At 37.7% G+C, this 21,471-nt stretch overlaps 1 protein-coding gene across 4 annotated transcripts in view; it reads right to left on the bottom strand.

Moving 5' to 3' along the window:
- The window catches only part of LOC126457669 (gamma-tubulin complex component 3-like), a 304,002-nt gene that overhangs the window by 140,323 nt on the left and 142,208 nt on the right, over positions 1–21,471 (bottom strand). For all 4 annotated transcript variants that reach the window (XM_050094169.1, XM_050094170.1, XM_050094166.1 and 1 more), the window contains 3 exons: positions 18,178–18,314; positions 17,942–18,093; positions 9,197–9,389 (listed from right to left, as the gene is read on the bottom strand). In XM_050094169.1, the coding sequence (XP_049950126.1) occupies positions 9,197–9,389; positions 17,942–18,093; positions 18,178–18,314 (482 nt within the window). The remainder of the gene's footprint in view (positions 1–9,196; positions 9,390–17,941; positions 18,094–18,177; positions 18,315–21,471) is intronic.

The following is a 21,471-nucleotide window of genomic DNA, read 5'->3' on the forward strand; positions in this document are numbered from 1 at the left end:
TACTGTGACCTTGGAAAATATCTTTACCACTGAAGGTACCCCACGCCCTTTGGTTTCTGATAAGGGGATGGCACTCCCATTTCATGATTTCAAACAATTTTGTGCCTCAATGGAATTCAACACCTTCTAACTGCTCCATTTCATCCGGCCTCCAACAGTCATGCAGAATACTTTGTCCACATTTTCAAGACCCAACTCCCCACAGAAATAGTGTCCAAAACTGTACCTAATGCCCTCTGTAGTATGTTGCCAACTTACAGGGCCACTCCAGCAAAACGCTGCAGTCTGTCAGAGTGGCTCCATGGTGTCCTTCACCTCACTCGCACCGCCATGCTGCTCCCACAACCAGTGCATGTTGTCACTCCCCTTTCTGGATGGACCTGCAATATGGATGCCCCTAACCTGGATCCATGTGATAAACTATGGCCACTACGGGTCCATGTTAAATACTGTGGCCTCCATCCACAGCATTCTGCAGTGTCATTAAAACTAATTTTGTCTCTGCCACCCTGGTCAGCAGCCACCTGCCTCTCCAGCCCGAGATACCTTGAGCCCATATTTTTCACTCAACTTCCGTCAAGCCTCTCCTTGTTATTCAATCTACCAATGTATTCCAATATTCTTTTACAGCTCCATTTTTCAGAAGTTTCTAGTCTCTTTTTGTTTTAACAGCTTCTCATCCATGTCTCACTTCCATACAAGGTTACACTCCTCACAAATATTCCTAGAAAAAACATCCTAACACAAATCTGTTTTAGATGTTAAAATATCCATCTTTTTATTGCCAGTGTGCATTTCATCTCCTCTTTATTTCGGCCATCGTCACTTATTTTGTGGCCCATATAGCAAAAAGGGAGAAGAAGCACGTGGTCATCGTCCCGCAGGGCCACCACTGGAAAGGAAGCGGATTGGTGTCTACTGGCATCACAGTGAAAGGTTATATACTCACTGTCCTGGTAGTTTTGCATGCACAATTATGGCACAGCTGATTCTGCAGTCTTCTGTTACTTAGTCGGTTTGGAGATGTTGACTTCACTTACTAACTTTGTTAAGGTTGATGCAAAAGATGTTGCAAAAGCAGGAGGCTGTAGAACCCTGTATTCCTTTTTGCCTGCAACATACAGAATTCATTTCTTTACATTTATTCTTTGGGTCATCTTCTCTTTTTTGATGTTGCTGATTTTTTTCATTATGTTCTTCATCTCTCTGTCTCCTGCCACTTCCAGACCTTTTGTAGTTTTGTTGTGACCACATCCATGCTATCTTTAAAGCTTACAATAGCCTTGCTGAGGTGCTGCTGTCTGTTTTGATTATTAGGGGAAATGGGCCCAGATTCTTGGCCTGTAAAAAGCACCATTCTCTGGCATGATGTCAAACGTTCCTGCCAAGATGTGTGCCACTGAATAACCGTGTGATGAATTTCAAACTCTGAACTAGCAGCTCCGTAAGCTATGATAGTTTTTTGCATATCTATCTGCAGTATTTACAATTCTGTCTCCTGAAAGTAAATACTGACAAGCTATTGTGTCCCCTTGAAATTTTGTAAATACACATTCTTGCATTGTGCTCCGTTATACTTTTTTTTTTTTACTTACACTATTCTCTGCAAAACTAGTTTGTTCTGTGGCTTGTGCACTTCCTGATGGGGGAAAAAATCCACTGAGAGTATGTTTGATTTGTTTTTCAGCGCTCAGTGTGTGTGTGTGTGTGTGTGTGTGTGTGTGTGTGTGTGTGTGTGTGTGTGTGTGTGGGTGGGTGGGAGGGGGGGGGGGGGGGGCTTGGCCCGCGCACATGTGTTTCTAATGATCCTTTCGTAGTCCCCCAAGATGGTAGGGAAGTCAACTCCACTTAATAAAACTGCAGTGAGGCAAGTACCCCACAGGTTTCCTGCTGTTAATCTTAACAGCCATATAATGCATCATAGGATTGTTCTTATAGAGGTTTGTTTCATTCTCTGGATCTGAACAGTCAAGCCAATGTCCACAAACTCTCTGGTCTCCGTTCTAACAGATTAGGGAAGGACTTCATAATAACATGGATCGAAGAAAGAGGAAACAGTAAATTTAATTTGGTGGCCATTCTTCTCAAGGACAACTCTTGGCAGAATCAATCATGAAATTCCCAGTCAGTGGCGCAATACATTGGCAGGACAAGAGTGATGTTTTTTAGGACAATAAAACTCTCCCACTGTGTTACAGTACACAATGTCAGTGTATGTGATTAATACAGGCCTATGCCTCTCACAGACTGAAATTCACATGAGAATTATCCATGATTTTTGCGTTATAATGTACAGGATTTAGGAAAGAAAATAGATGTTTTTGAATCATTTATCACATGATTAGCCCAACGTGTTGTAGTTTTTACAGAACACCAGAAATCAGTAGATAATATTCATTATTTTAAACTGGAAGGCTATACCCTAGAAACATTCTATTGTAGATACATAATGAAGGTTTTGTCATTGTCATTTACTCAAAAATATGGAAGCTTATAACTTACATGGAAGAAGTGCTTTGAGTGAACAATTTTGTGTTTATAATTTTGAAATTTCAATACCCAAATTCGTGATTTGCACTGTAAATTTCTTGGTTGTAGGTATGTATAGATCCTCCTGTGGAAATTTTTAAGTTTTCCTGAAATCACTCAATGGAGTTTTGAGTAAATGTCAGGTCACAAAAATGTACATCTCATCATACTTGGAGATTAAAATGTTACAATAAATAATTTCAGTGCCAGATGGAATATTATGATATCTTTAGAAAAATAGTAGATATGGTAATATAATGTATTTATGGTATCTTTAATTTTTTAACTTTGAATAGAGCTTGGGAGTATGTCCATTCATTATTTAATAATAACCATTCAAGTGAAGAAATCAATGTACAAAATTATTATTGTCCTATGGTACCTTTTATTGTAGAGAAGGTGACGGGGTTTAGCGGTTCTTCAAGGCTGTAATAGGAAGTAAGTGAAAACGGATTGATTCCTAGCTGGCTTGGACTTTGTCAACATTGCCACTTGTGCAGTACATAAAGAAATAGGGCAATTCTCATCCTTTTCAATAGCTTGCAGTTTTTAACTTTCCGATTTCATGAACATAAAAGGAATAATAGTTTTCCCCAGGTCAGCTCCTCAGAGAGACCCTGTGCCTCCGGCATACTGATCTCAAGCAAGACAGATATCTATTTATTTATTTTTCTAGATTGTAAAACTAACCATAATCATGCAACATGGCACAAGGGAATAATCTGTTTGTACTTCTCCCACTAATGTAAATCCCTTTTGTGCGCCATGACTAACGACTACATCGAGCATCATTCTCAAATTGCAGGCGTATCTGATTTACAAAAGTTGCTACTCACCATATAGTGGAGATGCTGAGCTGCGATAGACACAATAAAAAGATTCAATCATAGCTTTTGGCCATTAAGGCCTTTGTCAGCAGTAGACACACACACACACGCACAACGCACACACACACACACACACACACACACACACACACACACACACACACACAAAAAGCAAGTAAGCACAACTTGCACACACATCTGCAGTCTCAGAGAGCTGAAACTCTACTGTTGCTTCTTATTGTGTCTATCGCAGCTCAGCATCTCCGCTATATGGTGAGTAGCAACTTTCCTTCTCTCGTATAGATTTACAAAAGTGTTAAATTATTTTTCTCTCACTAAGCAGTCAACAATATTTCTATTCCTGTCAGTAAATGCAAGTCACACAGAAGGAGACCCCGAGTTACATAAAGAACTCTACAAGCAGTGCGAGTATCAGTACCAGAAAAAAGTCAGGATATTTAAAGCAGAAAGAATTTGCCATCTAATATGAAACACGGGTGAAGTTTTCCTGGTCAGATGTAACTGAAATCAGAAACAATGTAATAAAAACTAAAATTAGTAATGAAGAGTTAACTGTGAATAATGAAATACCGCATTTACTCGAATCTAAGCCCCATCTGAAAAATAAGACTCGAAATAAAAAATAAAATTCCCGAATCTAAGCGGCACTTGAAATTTGAGACTCAAAATTTTAGACCGCACCTCCAAATCAAAACAAAGTTGGTCCATTGTAGTGTGAGACACAATTTAGGTCGAAAGGATGAAGATACAGCTACAGTAATTTGGTCAGAGTCGTAAGCTTAGCAGTTAAGCTTTACCAGGTAGCCATTGTTATGCGTCAGGCACTCCATCTGTATTTATATGGGTACCCTTCCTTTTTCATGTGCTTTGTCTGGTTTGAATCGATTGCTTATTTTGCTTTGATCTGATAAGTGCCTTTCTCTTTGTTACAGGTGTTTACATCACTATAAGCTGAAAATGCATTATTGTCATGTGTCATGCGTTGTTTGTCAATTATTATAATGTGTGTTTACAACCTCTCACCGCTCGCAGCATGGCTTGCTTTTGTGCTCGCTACTGCCACTTTTCTTTTTTAATTAATTTAAAAAAAAAAAAAAGAGAGAGAGAGAGAGAAAGAGGAATTGTCTCATTAGTGAAACAGCGAAAATGTTTCTCCATTTGAAAATCTTTGCAGACCTCTTTAGCACATTACATTCTGCACAGAAATTAGAATCCTCTTAGATTTAAAAATCTAGTCAGTTGCCATGCTTCATTTTTGACTGTATCACTATTCAGCATAAGAATAATACGAATATAAACATGACATGATATGTATATTCTTCCGCGTTTGCTGTTGTCTCACTCTAGTTTCGTAATTTATTAGGCAGGCCGGATTTAAATGAGATAGCAGCAAACACGAAAGAATACATGGCATAATGTTTACATTCGTATAATTCTTATGGTGAAGAGAATACTGCATGTGATTCACGATTCATGAAAGTTCGTATTAGCAACTGTCTCTTGTCACAGGTAGGAAAAAAATTCAGAACGTAGAGTTGGCCATATTGACATACATTTCAAACAGTCTTGCCAGTCGGATTTTCGTAGTAGATTTTTAGTGATGAGTTCTAACGCAGAGTGTGTTGTTGTCATCTTCAGTCCATAGACTGGTTTGATGCAGCTCTCCACACTTTTCTATCCTGTGCAACACTTATAAAATAAGAATGAAAATAACTTAGAAATTAAATGCTGAAAATTAAAACAAAATTTTATTAGGTTTGTAATAAATCTGATACGAAATGTTTAAAATCTCAGTCACGATTCTGAATCGCTATCACTCAATTCTTTGTTGCTCATTTCTTCATACAGAGCACCGTCCTCCATACCATCTAGTGCACTGGATATCGAACACGTTTTAAATGCTTGTTGCACAGTCTGATTCGGAACATACTTCAGGCATCATAAAACCATTGACACACTTGCGACATACTTGCATGTTTTACACGTCCTGTTGGCGTCAGTTGTCTGTCGCTTTTCGAAAGCCAGTCTGTGTACATGCCTTTAAGCTTGCCCTTAAATGGTTTATTCAAACAGACGCCAAGTGGTTGCAGAATTGAAGTCATCCCACCTGGAATTACTGCCAAGTCCGTTTTGCTTTCCTCTAATTTTTGTTTTACTGCAGGTGTTGTATGGCCTGCGTACGCATCTAATATCAACAGACTGCGTAAAGCAAGCATTACACCAGGACGACGATTCCACACACGCCCAATCCATTCCAGCACCATTTTGTTCGAAAACCACCCAGTTTCGTTTGTTCGTACAATTAAAGTTTTTAGTAACACTTCCAATTTCGATAAAGTCTTTCACTTGAAAATTCTGAATGGGGTAATTTATGTCCATCTGCTGTGCAAGCAAGCATGACGAACATCCACTGTTTTTCACCCCCTGTTGTAAGAACACTTATGTCTTTCTTTCCTTTGGTGTCAACCGTATAATTTGACGGCACGTCAAAATATATGGGAGTTTGGTCAGCATTTCCTATCTGACCAAGAAGGTATTGCTTTTCTGTGCGCCGCCTAATTATAAAGCGCTGAAATTCCACAAGTTTTTCTTCATAATTTTTCGACAGCTTCTGTGCAACTGAAGTTTGCCTCCGAAGTGAAAAACCCCAGTGCTTCATAAACAGATCAATCCAGCTGCGACTATCCTTAAAATTTTCGATTTTTTGCTCTCTAGCAATTTCATGTGCCTTAATTTTTAAAATTTCTGCATTCACAGGTAGGAATTTCTGATGCTGTTCCTGCACAAATTCATTTAAAATCACTTCTAGTGCATGATATCGGTCACACTTTGGCCGACTAAATGCTTTCCTGCTACTTGAACATTCAAGTAATTTGTCTCTCTGCAGTCGCCATCACCTGACGTTGCTCTCATCAATCCCATATCACTAACCTGCAGCACAGTTAGAACTTTGTTCCGCAAAAGAAATAACTCCCCTCCTGAATTTGGCACTATAATGAAAGTTCTTCACAAAATTCCACGAAGCAATAGGTGCCGCTACGTGAAATCTTAATGAGCCCCAGCGTATCAACTCGTGCAACAATCCTAAAGCCTTGTGCATTGTTGGTATTTTAGTGTAAAGAAATTTATTTTTGTTGCTATGAATATTTGAAAGACAACTACACTCAAAGCCGTAGAATACGGAATTTCTATTTACTTCGTTGGATAATGTATGAAAATGCAGTAGTCGAAACTCGGGGTGGAGAAAACAGCTCGTCTTCTAGCCTTTTTTAAAAAAAATTATTTACTGAAGTAGAGATTTTGGCGCCAGTATTTACCTTTGTGCCTGCAAAGCATGCCTGTGTAGCGCTACATATATTCAACAGCAGAAGTTAGTTGTAGCAGCACGTACCAACATTTTGCAGAACTTCCGCTTACTTTGCACTCCATTCTAAGCCGCAGGTGGTTTTATGGATAGCAAAAATCGGAAAAAAGTGCGGCTTAGATTCGAGTAAATACGGTAATTTCTGTTCGCCTTTTGGTCAGAAATATTTACAATAATTACTTTACAGATACTGTTGAAAATGATGTCTGCATAGATACACAACACACATTTGAGTCCACTAATGAACACAACTACTGCACACTACAGGCAGTATGCATGGATGACAGTTGCAGTTTATTGACAGCTTCAAAAACAAAAAATTTGCAGGATTAGAAGAGATTTCTCCGTATCTATTGAAGAATTCAAACATTGCCTAGTGAAACCATTTGTTCATTTAATAAAATGTGTTCTTGAAGACAATGTACTCCATGTGAAGTTGGAACACCCACCACACCACTGCCTGTTGCTGAACCGAGTTATTGTGTGGTTCGGCCCCCAGTACCCCCCCTCCCCTCTGGGGAACGTCTCATACCAGACAAGTGTAACCCCAAATCAATTCTTACCCCAAATCAATTCTTACCAGTCAAAATTACAGAAATTTAATTGAAAACTAAAACAATAAAAAATTCATGGAATTCTGAAGAATTCCCAAGTTTTTCCCGGTTTTCTCCCAGATGAAAAAATTCCCGGGTTTTTCCCAGATTTCCCAGTTGTCCAGGGGTGAATACACCCTGTCAGTGCAAAAATACTGTTGGAGAAAGCACAAACCAACTTGAAAGTCTCTGAGCGTGATGAAGGAGGGTCAACTTAGGCAAAACTCTTCAGTGACAGGACACGCGTCAAGGGGTAGGAAGTACGATTTTAATGCTTTGGAAAACATTAATGACACCTTCAATAGCTTGTAGAAGAGATAACCAACAATCTAATCTTACTAAGATCTAAAAGTTTCTGTATACCAATTCAGTGAAATCACAGAATGTTTTTCCGTATACACATTGATATGCCATCGGTGCCAGTTTGCACAGCACTAAGCATAATTTGAGCTGGACATCCTAACTTATTAAATTATTTTAACTCTGTTCTTGTGACTTAAAATAAAGAGTGTTTTTACCTTTCTTTTTCTTTCCTACATTATTAACATTTACATCGTCAGGCAGAACTGCAACAACCTCTTCGTTAAAATCAAACTTTTTCAACACTTCTAAGACACACAACGACAATGTTCTATACTTCCTTCCAACATCAGAGTTCATAATTTCCAACACTATCACTACAATGTGTTTACCCTGATGTTACAATCTACCCTTTAAAGAATCAGAGTGTAGTTTTCATCGTTGGAAGAATGTATCATCATCGAGAAAAACTGTTTCTTTCAGTTTCTTCATTATCTGCTCCATAGCAAATAGCACAATCCTGTTTGCAATAATTTAATCGTTTTCATCTTCAACACAAGAACTACTTATTAAACAGTGGTTTAATTATGTCAGTGGTGCAGTCCATCCATGGATCTGAAACTTTGGTGGCACATCACTGCAAGATATGCAAATTTGGTTTATTGTGCCAAATGTTACCTATCCATTGTGAAACTACCATAACTGATGAGCAGTTATAAATTTTCGATCTTGAAGAGTTTACCTGAGGTGCAGCTTTATGTTTTTTGGAATTCATGTGATATACTGTGTAAGCTCATCCTCACTGCCCAACGCTAAATTTGGCACCATAAACTGTACATTCAGCACTCACCTTATGTCCTTTAATAAATGCCAATTCTCACAGCGTTTTCCCATGATTAACACAGATAATATTAAAATAATGTTTATCAAAGCCACTGCTGCAAGCAATGGAAATGTTAAACTACCATACTACAATACAACACACCAAAATTAGAACACACATACAACTGTTTACAAGATTGAGGGAGCCACTGCGTTACCAAAAGCATCTACGTATTACATCAAACTTGAGAACCAATAAAATTTAGTTTTTGCATGTGAATGGAGTGTAATGCCAATTTTGCAAAACTTCTGGCAAAGCATTGTGTCAGGACCGGTGATTAGTTAAGAACGGATCCCCAACAAAGAGGATTTGGGGACACTGAGACTTTTTGTTTAAAATCAGGAATGTTATAGGAAAAATCAGGGCAAATGGGAACCCTACTCACAACACCTACATTTATATGTCTCATTTGTACTCATAGTAATGTTACAACAATTGTTTACGGAATACAGTTAAATTCAGCCAACAGTTCCTAGCCCATTACTGGAGTTTTAACTTATTTATAACCTATGAACTTCTAGTTTGCCTTTCTTTTAGAAGGTGCAATCAAATTTAAACTAAAGAATAGCTAAAAAAACTGTTATTTATAAATTCATCTAATAAGACAGAGCAAGAACTACTAAATAGTGAGACAACTGAATTCCTAGAATTTGCAAGTTAAAAACTCTTTTTCTCTTACTCAAGTAACTCCATAAGGTGCCTAATGAAGTCCCCTTGCCCCAGCAGGAGATATCTCCTTAAAGCTTGCAGGTGGTCCATGAATTTGTACTGAGTGTTGAGAACATCCAAAACACGACGAGACGTTTCACGGTAAGCTTGTTCTAGCATTGCCTGCAGCTCTCCATCCTGGTCCTCAACAAAGAGTGCTTCCACTGCCAACAGAAAAAAGTAAATCATTGTAAAGCAAAACTGAAAGTGTCCAATGCAATACCAACTGTAATTGGAATAATTATAACATAGCAATGACAACAAAACTGAAACTGTATGTTTTTGAGATACTGTAAAAGAATTTTTGGTTTGGTCTACAGTTCAATCGCCAATTGGTACAAGGATTTTTTTGTGTCACTTACCTCTTCTTTGATTTTCAGTAATGACTTTTTAAAGTGAATGTGTGTCATGTCATACTGTGGTTCAGAGTCCACATTAAGCTGTAGGTCCCTCTATAACCAACTGATAAGAAAGTTCTCTACTTGGAGGAAGGCAACAAGATACAATCTCCAACAGAACCATACCTAGGAAACCACTCGAGAATTCAAACCCACCTTCAGATTGAGGATTGCTTTACCTTTAGTGCAGAAGAGCTGCTATGCACAGAACCCTCAAAGAACATGTAACAATTAAGTGCATTTCTTTAGGATGATGACACACAGTGTGGAAAAGTGATCCATTGGTTGTTCACATTCTGTTTTGAGCTATCTTCCTACTACATGCCCCGCAGCCCACCATGCAGTTTGAATGTCCTAATACAAACCGTTCAGAAGTTATGACAGTTTTATTTAACGTAGGACAGTAATTGTCACCCTGTACATTCAGACCTCCTCCTCGTCCTCGACCTCCCTCTTCCTCTGTTCTATCTCATCCTCCCAATTCACTTCTCCACATAACTTTGCAACACATGTAATTTTCCCTGCCCATGCCAGAGGGAACTCACCAGTGTCACATTCCTATCTCCTGCACTTACTCCCAGATTTCAGCCACCCTTCCCTCCAACTCTCCTTGCATTCTTTCTCACCTTCGTCCATTCAACCCAGTGAAACCTCTCATCAACTTGAGCCCGTACAATGTACTCAGCTGAGACAATGTTTTCTGTATTGGCTAGCTTTGATGGAATACATCATCCAAAAGCTTGTCTTGTGCCTATCAACCTTTCAATGTCTCAACTTGAGTTGTTATCTTTAAGCTGCATTAGAATGCAGAAATGAAACCCAAATGCTTCTGTGCACATGAGTGCTAGTAGTGGAGGAAGAGGAGGAGATTTGTGTTTAACGTCTCGTGGACAATGAGGTCATTAGAGATGGAGCACAACCTCGGATTAGGGAAGAAAGGGGAAGGGAATCGGGTGTGCCCTTTCAAAGGAACCATCCCGGCATTAACCTGAAATGATTTAGGGGAATCACGGAAAACCTTAATCAGGATGGCCAACTGTGGATTTGAACCGCCGTCCTCCCAAATGCGAGTCTGGACTTATTTTTTATCCGCTCATTTCAACTGCCATATTATTTTGAAACATCATATAGGGCAAATACTAGTTCAATATTATCTTCTGTAACAACAATACAAAAAAAACACATTATGCATCTTAAATGATACACCTACTTTAACAGCATACATATAGTTTCAACAATACGAAAATGATGGATTGCTCATCTCTTAAAGGAGGTGCTGAGTTGCTGGTACACACAATGATAAGACTGTTAAACTCTTAGCTTTCAGACAGAAACACACTTCTTCAGAAGCTACTGTCTATGGCTGCTCAGACCAGATTGCAGGCTTTGCTTGCATCTGTGGTGAGCAGCACTCAGGGTGGGTGGCAGAAGTACAGAAGTGGCATGGGGTAAGAAGAGGGAGGGGTAGCAGAGGAGGGGTGGGGAGACACTGTGCTGCTATGAGAGCAAGTAGGAATGTGGTAGGGGAAGGATATGAATGCTAGTTGGACAGTCAGGAGGCTGTGTGGAAGAAGGGGAAAGAGGAGAAGGGAGGCATGGAGAAGGGGAAGAGACTAGTAGGTGCACTGGCAGAATAGAAGGCTTGCATAGAGTTTGAGTGGGGGGAGGGAAGGGATTGAATGATGGGGACAATCAAAGGATGAGACCAGGAGGGTTACAAGAATGAAGGATATTTTGTAGGGCCAGTTCACACAGCACAGCACAGAAAAGCTGGTGTTGTTATGAAGGATCCTGATGGCACAGGATCCGAAGCAGTCACTGAAGTGTAGCTGATCGCGTTGGGCCATGTGTTGTTCAGCAGTTGTCCCCTGGGCACAATTTGGGAGTGGCCCTTCATGTGGACAGACAGCTTTTTACTTGTCATGCTCACACAGAAAGCAGCACAGTGGTTGTAGCTTAGTTTGTAGATAACATGGCTACTTTCACGAGTAGCCCTGCCTTTGATGGTATATGAGATGCCAGTGTCAGGACCGGAGTAGGTGTTGGTGAGAGGATGTATGGGACAGGTCTTGCATTTAAGTCTAGTGCAGGGATATGAGTCATGAGGCAAGGGGTTGGGGGCCGGGGTGTAGGAATGGACAAGAATATCGAATACTCTCCTCCCCCCCCCCCCCCCCCCCCCCTCTCTCTCTCTCTCTCTCTCTCTCTCTCTCTCTCTCTCTCTCTCTCTGTGTGTGTGTGTGTGTGTGTGTGTGTGTGTGTGTGTGTGTGTGTGTGTGTTTTTTTGTTTTCTGTCTGAAACAGGACTTTTTTTGTCCATGAGCTAAAAATACAGCAGTCTTTTTGTTGTGTCTTGAAGAATTAATTGAAGAAAGCCATCTCTCTTGAATATAAAAAGGGCCATTCCATGCCAAGTGGTCTAGAGGCTCCCACATCACTCTCATGGACTTTGATGAAATTTTGTATGAACATTCACACATGTTCTCAGTGAACAGTGGTAACGTTTCAGTTTCAGAAATTCAATACTTACGGAGATACAGTCACTAGTTTAAGAGCAAAGCACAGCTTTCTACAGTGCGTCCTTGAATTTTCATCAACTTTGAGATGAGATATCTCTGTAAGTATTTGCATGAAAGAAACAAAACTTGGCCATCTTATACAACTTTTAGAGCTCTTTAAAGTAAAATATTAGAAAAGGATTCCTGAGCAATTTTCTTATAGATAATTTGAAGCAAAGTTGGGCGAAAAAATTGCTGTTTAAAAAAATGCGAACTTTAGTTTTTTATATCTCCAAAAGTAATAGTGGGATATACATGAAACTTTGCACACCATAACGCACCAACACAATGTCTTAGAATATAAAATTTCATTCTCCTATTGCTTTCCATTATTTCACAAATCTAGGGTGAAGTTGACGATTTTTCAAAAAGTGCTAAAAATGGGTATTTTTAGTCAAATTTTTCAAAAAAGTGTTTTCTCCAAACTCTTCTAAACTATGGTCATTAGAAAGAGTATATTCTAAATTACCTAGAAAAGTGGATTTGGTTTTGCAATCCAAGCATATAAGACCCTAAAAAGTAGCATCATCAAAGAGGCGCACTGGAAGTTTGAACACATTTTTCTGGCACTCAAATTATACCTGAAATCTTTTATTTTGCCTTATACATGTTTATTAATCTCTGGGATAAGTGAAATAAGAAGTCCTGATGAATAGGACCTAGCTTAAGTCCGAATAGTAAAACAATAAAATTGTCACCTCTCACAAGGTGATTTCCCGTGACTAGTAGCAAAAAAATTCCATTCGGCTGTCATTCCAAAATCACTCTTATGATAGCACAAATTTAGGAAATTCTTGAAATTTTTATATTTAGCACTGGAGCCATCACTGAAATAATGAATGTGGGATATCTGTGCAAACCGTGCTTTTATATATTTGATGAGCTCCTTGATAAAAACGTGAACTGTAATAGTGTCATGCCGCAAACAACCACGGATAAAGCAAAAACTTAAAGATTCTACTTTCTCTTTTTCACGAAAGTAGATAACAAATGGATGAATTGTTGCTTGACTATTGTCCCAGTGGAAGCCTTGCACAGCATCCTGAATGATAAAAGAATAATTTTCTGCAAAATCCATTAGGACAACAAGCTCTTCGTCTTTCAGATGACATTTAACGCCTTTAAGATGCAAGCTTTGATGCTTGGCAATGTAATGATGGCATGACAGACTCCATATTTTATTTTTTACATCTTCAATAAATTCATCCACTTCCATTGGCTTCGTGTCCAGTGTGGCCCGATCGGTATGTATCCATTGCTTAAACACAATAACTTCCTGTGGCTCATGATCTAGGAAATAGCTGGCAATTTCAGATGCTGTAACTTCGGGCCCAGGACACCTTTCACAGTGATGTAGCATGCACTGTTTAGAGTTCAAACTGTAAACTGCCTTGCTGAGAATCTCCTTATAATTTTCACGTATACCAGCTCCCCTAAGCATAAGCTTAACATTTTGGTGAATTGCACAGATGCAAACTGCATGCATTCCAGCTGATCCTACTGTTACGCGCCATTTGGGTCTAAGTTCACAAAACTTTGAGAACCCTATTTCTGGACCATTTATATTCTTATAGATAACATACATTTCCCGTAAATTGCAAAGTAACAATCTCTTCTGCATGTATGTCTTTCTACCTAAAAGTCTAACTGAAATACTATCTTTTTTTCCAGGGCACACCCTACTATACTCATCATCTCCAAAAAAAATTTCGCACTCTACTAGCAACTTCTGGTAATTTCCTGCTTTGCCTATTTGTGGGAAGTGCCAGAATGCCCTTCTCTGCCTTAAGCTTCCGAGCATTTTTCACCATTCTTTCGGACACGCCTAACTGAACTACTGTTTGTCTGACTGTCCAACTTACAGGTGCCACGGTTACAATTTGCATCTGTTCTTTATGAATTGCATTCTGCATCTTGGCTTTCAGTTCAGTCAGCAAATGTGCATAGTCGGCACAGTTTCCACATTCATTAATTTAATTTCACTAGCATCTTCAATTTGTTGGTTTACTCCCATTGCATTTACAATTCTGTTTTTAATCACATTTTGAGCCTTTTGAATTTTCTTCTTCACATATTGGGGCTTATCTCTGTGGCTTACTGTTCTCTTCAGGGATGAAATACCGATAGGCAATAAGCTACTATTTAATTCTTCTTTTGGTGTAAAGTCCTCATCAGAATGTGATGATGAGGCCGATAAAGCTTCGTACCAGTGTTTATTTAAGGTAGTCCTGCAAGCCGAACAAATTTTCTGACCTGGCTTTATGTTATTAACAAGCTGCTTCTTCAACATATCAGAAGCCTTATTAGCTGTTTCAGTATCAAGAGTGCGAATTCCTGCCTTAACATTGATTCACCTTCCCAAAGGGATTGAAGCATTTTTTTTAAACCTCTCATATTGTGTCAATAACAGGGCTTCATGGTGTAGGCAAACTTGAGAGGTATTGTCCAGCTTTGCTTCAGAACGTCAGACCAACAACTCTTTTTCCTCATCACTAAAATCCGCAAACCATTTTAAAGCAGCTTTTTTGGCAAAGAAAGTGACATGGCACTTTTGTTCCACTATCTCCTTGCCCAATTGAGCAGGAAGGTATGCTGTTCCCTTCTGCATCTATCTCTAATCAGTAACTAAATAATGTATTTGGCCTCTAAGTGCAAATTATAATCTGCTTAAATTTCAGACAAATTGCTACTGAATGAAATTATACACGATGTATAATACCAATGAAAAAATCTAATAAGAGATATATGCTATAAAAGACAACTTTTTGTAAATTAGATTACAAACTTTGATGGTCTTATGGATCACTTAACAAGCCACACTGAGTCAAGAGAACCCACTCACTATGCTGCAAACACACCACTGAAATACTGATTGTTCAAACAAGGCTCACAATAATGAAACAATCTGATTGTTAAAGTAATTTTTGCCATTATATTTTCTATAAACAGTGATTCTTATGAATTTTCTCTGTGAAAATAGTGGTTACATATTTACCAAGGTAGTAGGCTACATTTAAGTGTGATTAAATACAAAATTAAAACTCTTAGATATTTAACCAACCAATTTCACACATTTCCCTAATAACTTTAAGACAAAAATTCACAGGTTACAACACCTAGGTATTAAAATCTCTGCAATATTGATTGGAAAATTTACACACTTGATGCACGATTCAAGCAAACCGATTCTTTTTTGGAAAAATGTTTTATACAATTGAATCCAAATATTAGGTCTTCATTTTCAACTTGTAAATATTTACAATTTTGGTAAGTACAAAAAATATGAAGCTATTATTCGTTGAATTCTTTACGATCTCTCTCTTTCTTTTTTTACAAATGAGAAGAGTTTTATGCAGAAGGGCTACTTCTCATAGTTTTCAAGTTTTTCTGACAGTCTCATTGTCTATTTACCAGATCTTTTTATTTCAATTATTCAAGGCACTAATAAACATTTATTAGGCATAATAAAAGGTTTCAGGTATAATTTGAGTGCCAGAAAAATGTGTTCAAACTTCCAGTGTGCCTCTTTGATGATGCTACTTTTTAGGGCCTTATATGCTTGCATTGCAAAACCAAATCCACTTTTCTAGATAGTTTCGAATATGCTCTTTCTAATGACCAGAGTTTAGAAGAGTTTGGAGAAAACACTTTTTTGAAAAATCGTCAACTTCACCCTATATTTGTGAAATAATGGAAAGCAATAGGAGAACGAAATTTTATATTCTAAGGCCTTGTGTTGGTGAGTTATGGTGTGCAAAGTTTCATGTACATCCCACAATTACTTTTGGAGATATAAAAAACTAAAGTTCGCATTTTTTTAAACAGCTATATTTTCGCCCAACTTTGCTTCAAATTATCTATATGAAAATTGTTCATAAATCCTTTTCTTAATATTTTACTTTAAAGAGCTCTAAAAGTTGTATAACATGGCCAAGTTTTGTTTCTTTCATGCAAATACTTACAGAGATATCTCATCTCAAAGTTGCTGAAAATTCAAGGATGCACTATTCGAACCTGTGCTATGGTTTCAAACAAGTGACTACATCTCTGCAAGTATTGAATTTCTGAAACTGAAGCTTTAGCAGTGTTCATTGAGAACATGTGTGAATGTTCATACAAAATTTCATCAAAATTCATGATGGTCATATGGGAACATTTCTCAATATTAGACCACTTGGCATGGAATGGCCCAAAACAAAAAATATTTCAAAGCAATTTTCTTGTGCGAATGTGTGCTCTTTCCTTAAGTAAACACTCCATGTCTATGGAAAATGTAATAAAGGATGTGTGAACGGTGAATTCAGATCAACGATATCAGAGAAAAGCCTTTGGCTGAAACAAATTGCAGGAAATGTATTTTCAAATATTTTATAATAAAATATAAGCACGGAGTAAAGCTCCTCTCAATAAATGGTACTCTTTTATCTTGACTCCATCAAACTGAGCAGACATATCTCTCTGTAGTAGAATTAGTTTTGATTTATAATTATGTTAAAGCAGGTTATATTTGTGTTTCATTCAAAAAATGTAATGTACTCCACGCAGTTATAAAGTAGTGCATGCTTTATGACCTTTTTTTGTAATATTTGTTTCACAAAAGCTAGCTGGAAATGTGAGCTCAGCAGATCATGGTAAAGAGATGCAAAGTGCCAAATGCAATTCGTGTTCAGCTACTGATTTCGTTCAGCTATAAGAAAAGCGTGTCCCTGTGATTATTTGTGGATCATTTAACAGTGACTTGCAATCATTTTGAGCAAGCACAAACTACATATGATCTGGAGACTGTCTCAAACTACGAGTCTGCTGCTCTCACTTTTGTCCACAGAATACATGGTTGTGTTTAATTATTATGACTTGAAAATGATAGGAACTTCAGGAGTTAATTTTATTTCAAAATCAATGCATTCTTTGTAGATGTGTATCCAATGCAATAGGAAGAATGCTCGCTACCATCAACAAAGACGTTTGCTTGATTGTTCATTGAGAAAGAGACTATAATCATCTGCTAATTTGATTTTCACAAATTCTCTCATTTTATACTGGAGCCAACAATGCATCAGTCTGTCTGCAACTCAGCACCTTCTCTATGTGGTGAGAAGAAATCTATCTTTTTCACATTTTTATTATTCCACTGCAGACTTTCCATTTCTTGACACATATTCATTGCTTTAATACAACTGACTGATGAACACCATGGAGCTTATGACAGCACCACCATAACAGCCAACACAATTTCAGGTTCATGTATGCAAACATTGTATACACAACAAAAATTTACTGGGCAATAAAATAGTTTTGATAATTTACCTGATGACAAAAATGTGACAACAGCATTACTATTGCACTGTAATAAACTAAATTACTGAGAACACTACATCAATATATGGCTAGATAGATGAGCTGCACCGCCACAACAATGAAATAATGGTTTCCCTTTACTCTTTTCACTATCTGAGAACACCATCTGTTGCTTTTAACAGATGTAGCTGTAGTAAAAAGCTATTCATATTAATTGACTAACAACTAATTTCACAGACACAGTAAATAAAAATGCCTCAAACAGTATTCAAAAACTGAAAAGAAGAATAAAGTTGATTTTGCTTAATGTTATGTCTGACATTAACTCTATATGATCAGATCCATGAGCCCCAGCAGTATTTCCATATCTGCTTGAGGTGTCATATGTTACAAATTATCAATTAACAAGTCTTTAAGTAATTTATTTGGCCTTTTTTTATCAATAGGTAAGAAAAATTATACCGTTGGTGCTTTCCAAAGCGAGCCTGAGGGCTTCACGGCCTTTTATAGGCGTGTGGTCTTGGCACACTTCACGAAGGAAGTTTATGCTCTTGCCCGTAGCAAGAATTTTGCGAGCTTGTGCCAAAGATATGAAACTTGGTACAAGAGCTTCCCTGTATGGAAAAGAAAGTTAATATTAGTTAACTGCATTTCAATGATAATAATACCTAAGCCATATACTATATATAAAAACTTACTGAACATAATATTTATCGTGCCATAAGCGGTCTCCTTTCACATCAGGATTTGCAGCTATGAAGAATTCATTATAAGGATCCTCCAATTCCCCATCCAAAATCCACCGACTTAGCATTACATACATGGGACGACATACCTGCAAAAGTAAGTAGCTTTCCTTACTGAACACATCTGGAGCATAACTACACTAAATGCACAATACATGATACACCTCTTTTCTAATAACTGTTATTATTATTAGCCTTTTCCTCTTTTATTAGTAATTGTAAGATAAAAGAGTAGGGCAAACGTGTTACCAGTGATGCAAAATAATAATAATAACCAACATATTTCAAACATCTTGTCAAATCAAACTAAATGGATATGTAGACATAGAAGTAAGTCTCTACCTTGACTATTCCAACAATAAGAGATATTCTCCTAAGATATATAGTAATACAATTATTGAGAAAAATGTTAATTGTATACTGAATCATAGGAAATAAACTGCTTTGCTTCACTACAGGAGTTGGTCTGTTACTTATTAATATTCACAGTCATTTATAAGAAAATGTAGTGAGTGTGATATTTCCCATTTTTAAAGTTTTTTTTTTTTTTTTTTTTTTTTAAAAAAAGAAGTGGCAATTAGAATAAAAATGGCAGTCCTGTGGAGTGTTGCCAAAATAACAAAAATTGTGTCATATTACTCCACGGGAGATACAACTGATCAAGCTGGCGTACTGGCATTGACTCCCCAGTTCATCTTTGGATTTCTGGGAGGCACTGGTTTATCAAAGAACAACAACAGGACCTCGTGTCCCTTCGTGTGATCACAAGAGCAAGGAAGTGCAGGCACACAAGTTCACACTTCTTTAGCAACAATGACAAAGGATATGTATGAATATGTGGTAACCAAATAGACCATCTTGTGATGAAGCAAGCTGGGATAATTTTAATTCCCCTCTTTTTTTGCCATCTGCTTCCTTAAATTCGTTTTTTCACTTATAACAATCTACCATTAACATACATGAATAAAACCTGCATTTTCATAAAAGAGAAAGATTAGCCCTCAGTTTTAAAGAATATAACGCTAGATTTAATTTTCTGTTTAGTTTTATGTATGTAATTGATTTCCTAATTTATTTTGACTATTCCTAGTTAGTATCTTCTGTTATACGGTGAAATCAGTAATGGCTTCGTAACTTCAATTCTACTGTTGACACATAAACAAATATAAATTTTGTAATAATTGTAAACATTTGGAAGGCGAAATACTCGTATTCTTTAAGTATCTACTTGGTTCTAGTCGGAAACATATTAGCAAAACCAGCCCTTAATTAATTCAAAAGTTATTGACAGTTTTGTAAAAAGTATTGTTTGCATAACTATATTTGTTAATTTCACAATTTAAACAAATAATTCGACCTAACTCTTTTAGTAGAAGAAACTGTTAAAAAAGAACCAATTTTTTGATGGATTCAGGTAATTTAAGAAGTTAAGTTTTAATTGTAATTTCTCTAAATTTAACTTCGAACAATGTGTAGTTTCGGCCCCTATTATTGTGAGGATATATATAAGGGCCCGATTTTTGGTCATGAGACAGTCAGTCCATGGCCGAATTTCAGACGAGAAACCTATGTTGGTTAGAACAACAACAATGTTTCAACTTAACAGTGAAATAAGTGTTACAGTAATAGCCCATGTGTTACAGCTATGACAGTGTCTGTACCATATGCACCTGGTTATTCCATAGCTATGTTATTACTGCTAGTTGATGTCCAACAGGAAACTATTGTAGAAGTATGTGGATGTTTGCCTGCTAACTATTAATGAGGCTTATCAGAAGTTAGAACAATACTGCACTGGCCAAATAACTGTGTATTACGCAACTGTGCAACTGTTGGCTACATCATTTATAGCAGACTGTAGTTGTACTTCCACAACCAGTTTTTCAGCCAGTGTAGCAGCCAGTACATCGACACTGAGGACAACAAACGAAGAAATACCTGCTATAAGTAAAGGGTGTCTCAAAAGGTAGGCTACAACTTCAATGTATTAAGAACCCAAACCATTTAAGATATTCACATCATGTTTGGCTTGTGTGGAGACAAGCTCATTAAGTTTCATTTCTTTGTGTTCAAGGTTGACGTGACTGAAGCATAAAGACACCACTTTAAGAAAAAGCTCAGTACGTGGAACAGTTTATTCAGATCAAATCAGACCTACAGATTCAAAGGAACTTCCAAATAACAGTACAGGAAGCACCCATTGTCACAGACTTCAGTATGCTAGTGATACTGGAACAAGTGAAGCCAACACAGTACAGATACTGTTGACTTTTCAACATTCACCACAGAAGTTTGTTCAGAGGGCATCGTAGGAGCTGCAAATCCCTCGGGTGACCTTTCACCGGGTCCTTCGGACTCGTTTATGGATGTGCCCACACCGACTGCAGCTGCTGAACGCATTGGCACTAGACAACAAGCCGTAACATACACAATTTGCTGTGGATGTTCTTCACCGTTTAGAGGAGGATGGAAATTTTCTAAAAAATGGAACATTTTCTGCCGAAGCAACATTCAACAAAGGTACTAAGGCAAACAAACACAATGTTCACATTTGGGACACAACCAATCCACATATTGTGACAGAATAGGTAAGTGGTAGCCCAATGTGTGGGGTGTTTGATGTTTGATAGCATTGTGGGACCAGTTTTATTATCTTTAAAACAGTTAGCTTGACATGCTGGAGCTGTTTGCATTATAACCGGCTGACTCCAAGACACAGCTGTTTTCCAACAACACTGTTACACTGGGCTCAGACTGTGCAAGATGTTCTAAACCAAGTGTTTCCAGATTTCCAGGTTATATTCATGTATGTTAATGGTAAATTTTTATAAGTGAAAAAATGAATTTAAGGAGGCAGAAGGCAAAACAAGAAGGGAATTAAAATTATCCCAGCTTGCTTCGTCACAAGATGGTCTATTTGGTTACCACATATTCATATATATCCTTCTGTCATTGTTGCTAAAGAAGTGTGAAATCGTATGCCTGCACTTCCTTGCTCTTGTGATCACACGAAGGGACATGAGATCCTGTTGTTGTTTGATAAACCAGTGCCTCCCAGAAATCCAAAGATGAACTGGGGAGCAAGGATTCAGTTCTTTAAATCATTGAGTCAACGGACTTCTTTCTATGGGGATCGTTTCAAAAGCCTATCAACCAACTCAATGATTTAAAAAAACTGAATCCTTGCTGCCATTGCCACAGCTAATGTAGATGTGTTGCACAGAGTGTGGATAGAGGTTGAATACA

The sequence above is a fragment of the Schistocerca serialis genome, chromosome 2 (genome assembly GCF_023864345.2).
Source record: "Schistocerca serialis cubense isolate TAMUIC-IGC-003099 chromosome 2, iqSchSeri2.2, whole genome shotgun sequence".
Taxonomy (NCBI): domain Eukaryota; kingdom Metazoa; phylum Arthropoda; class Insecta; order Orthoptera; family Acrididae; genus Schistocerca; species Schistocerca serialis.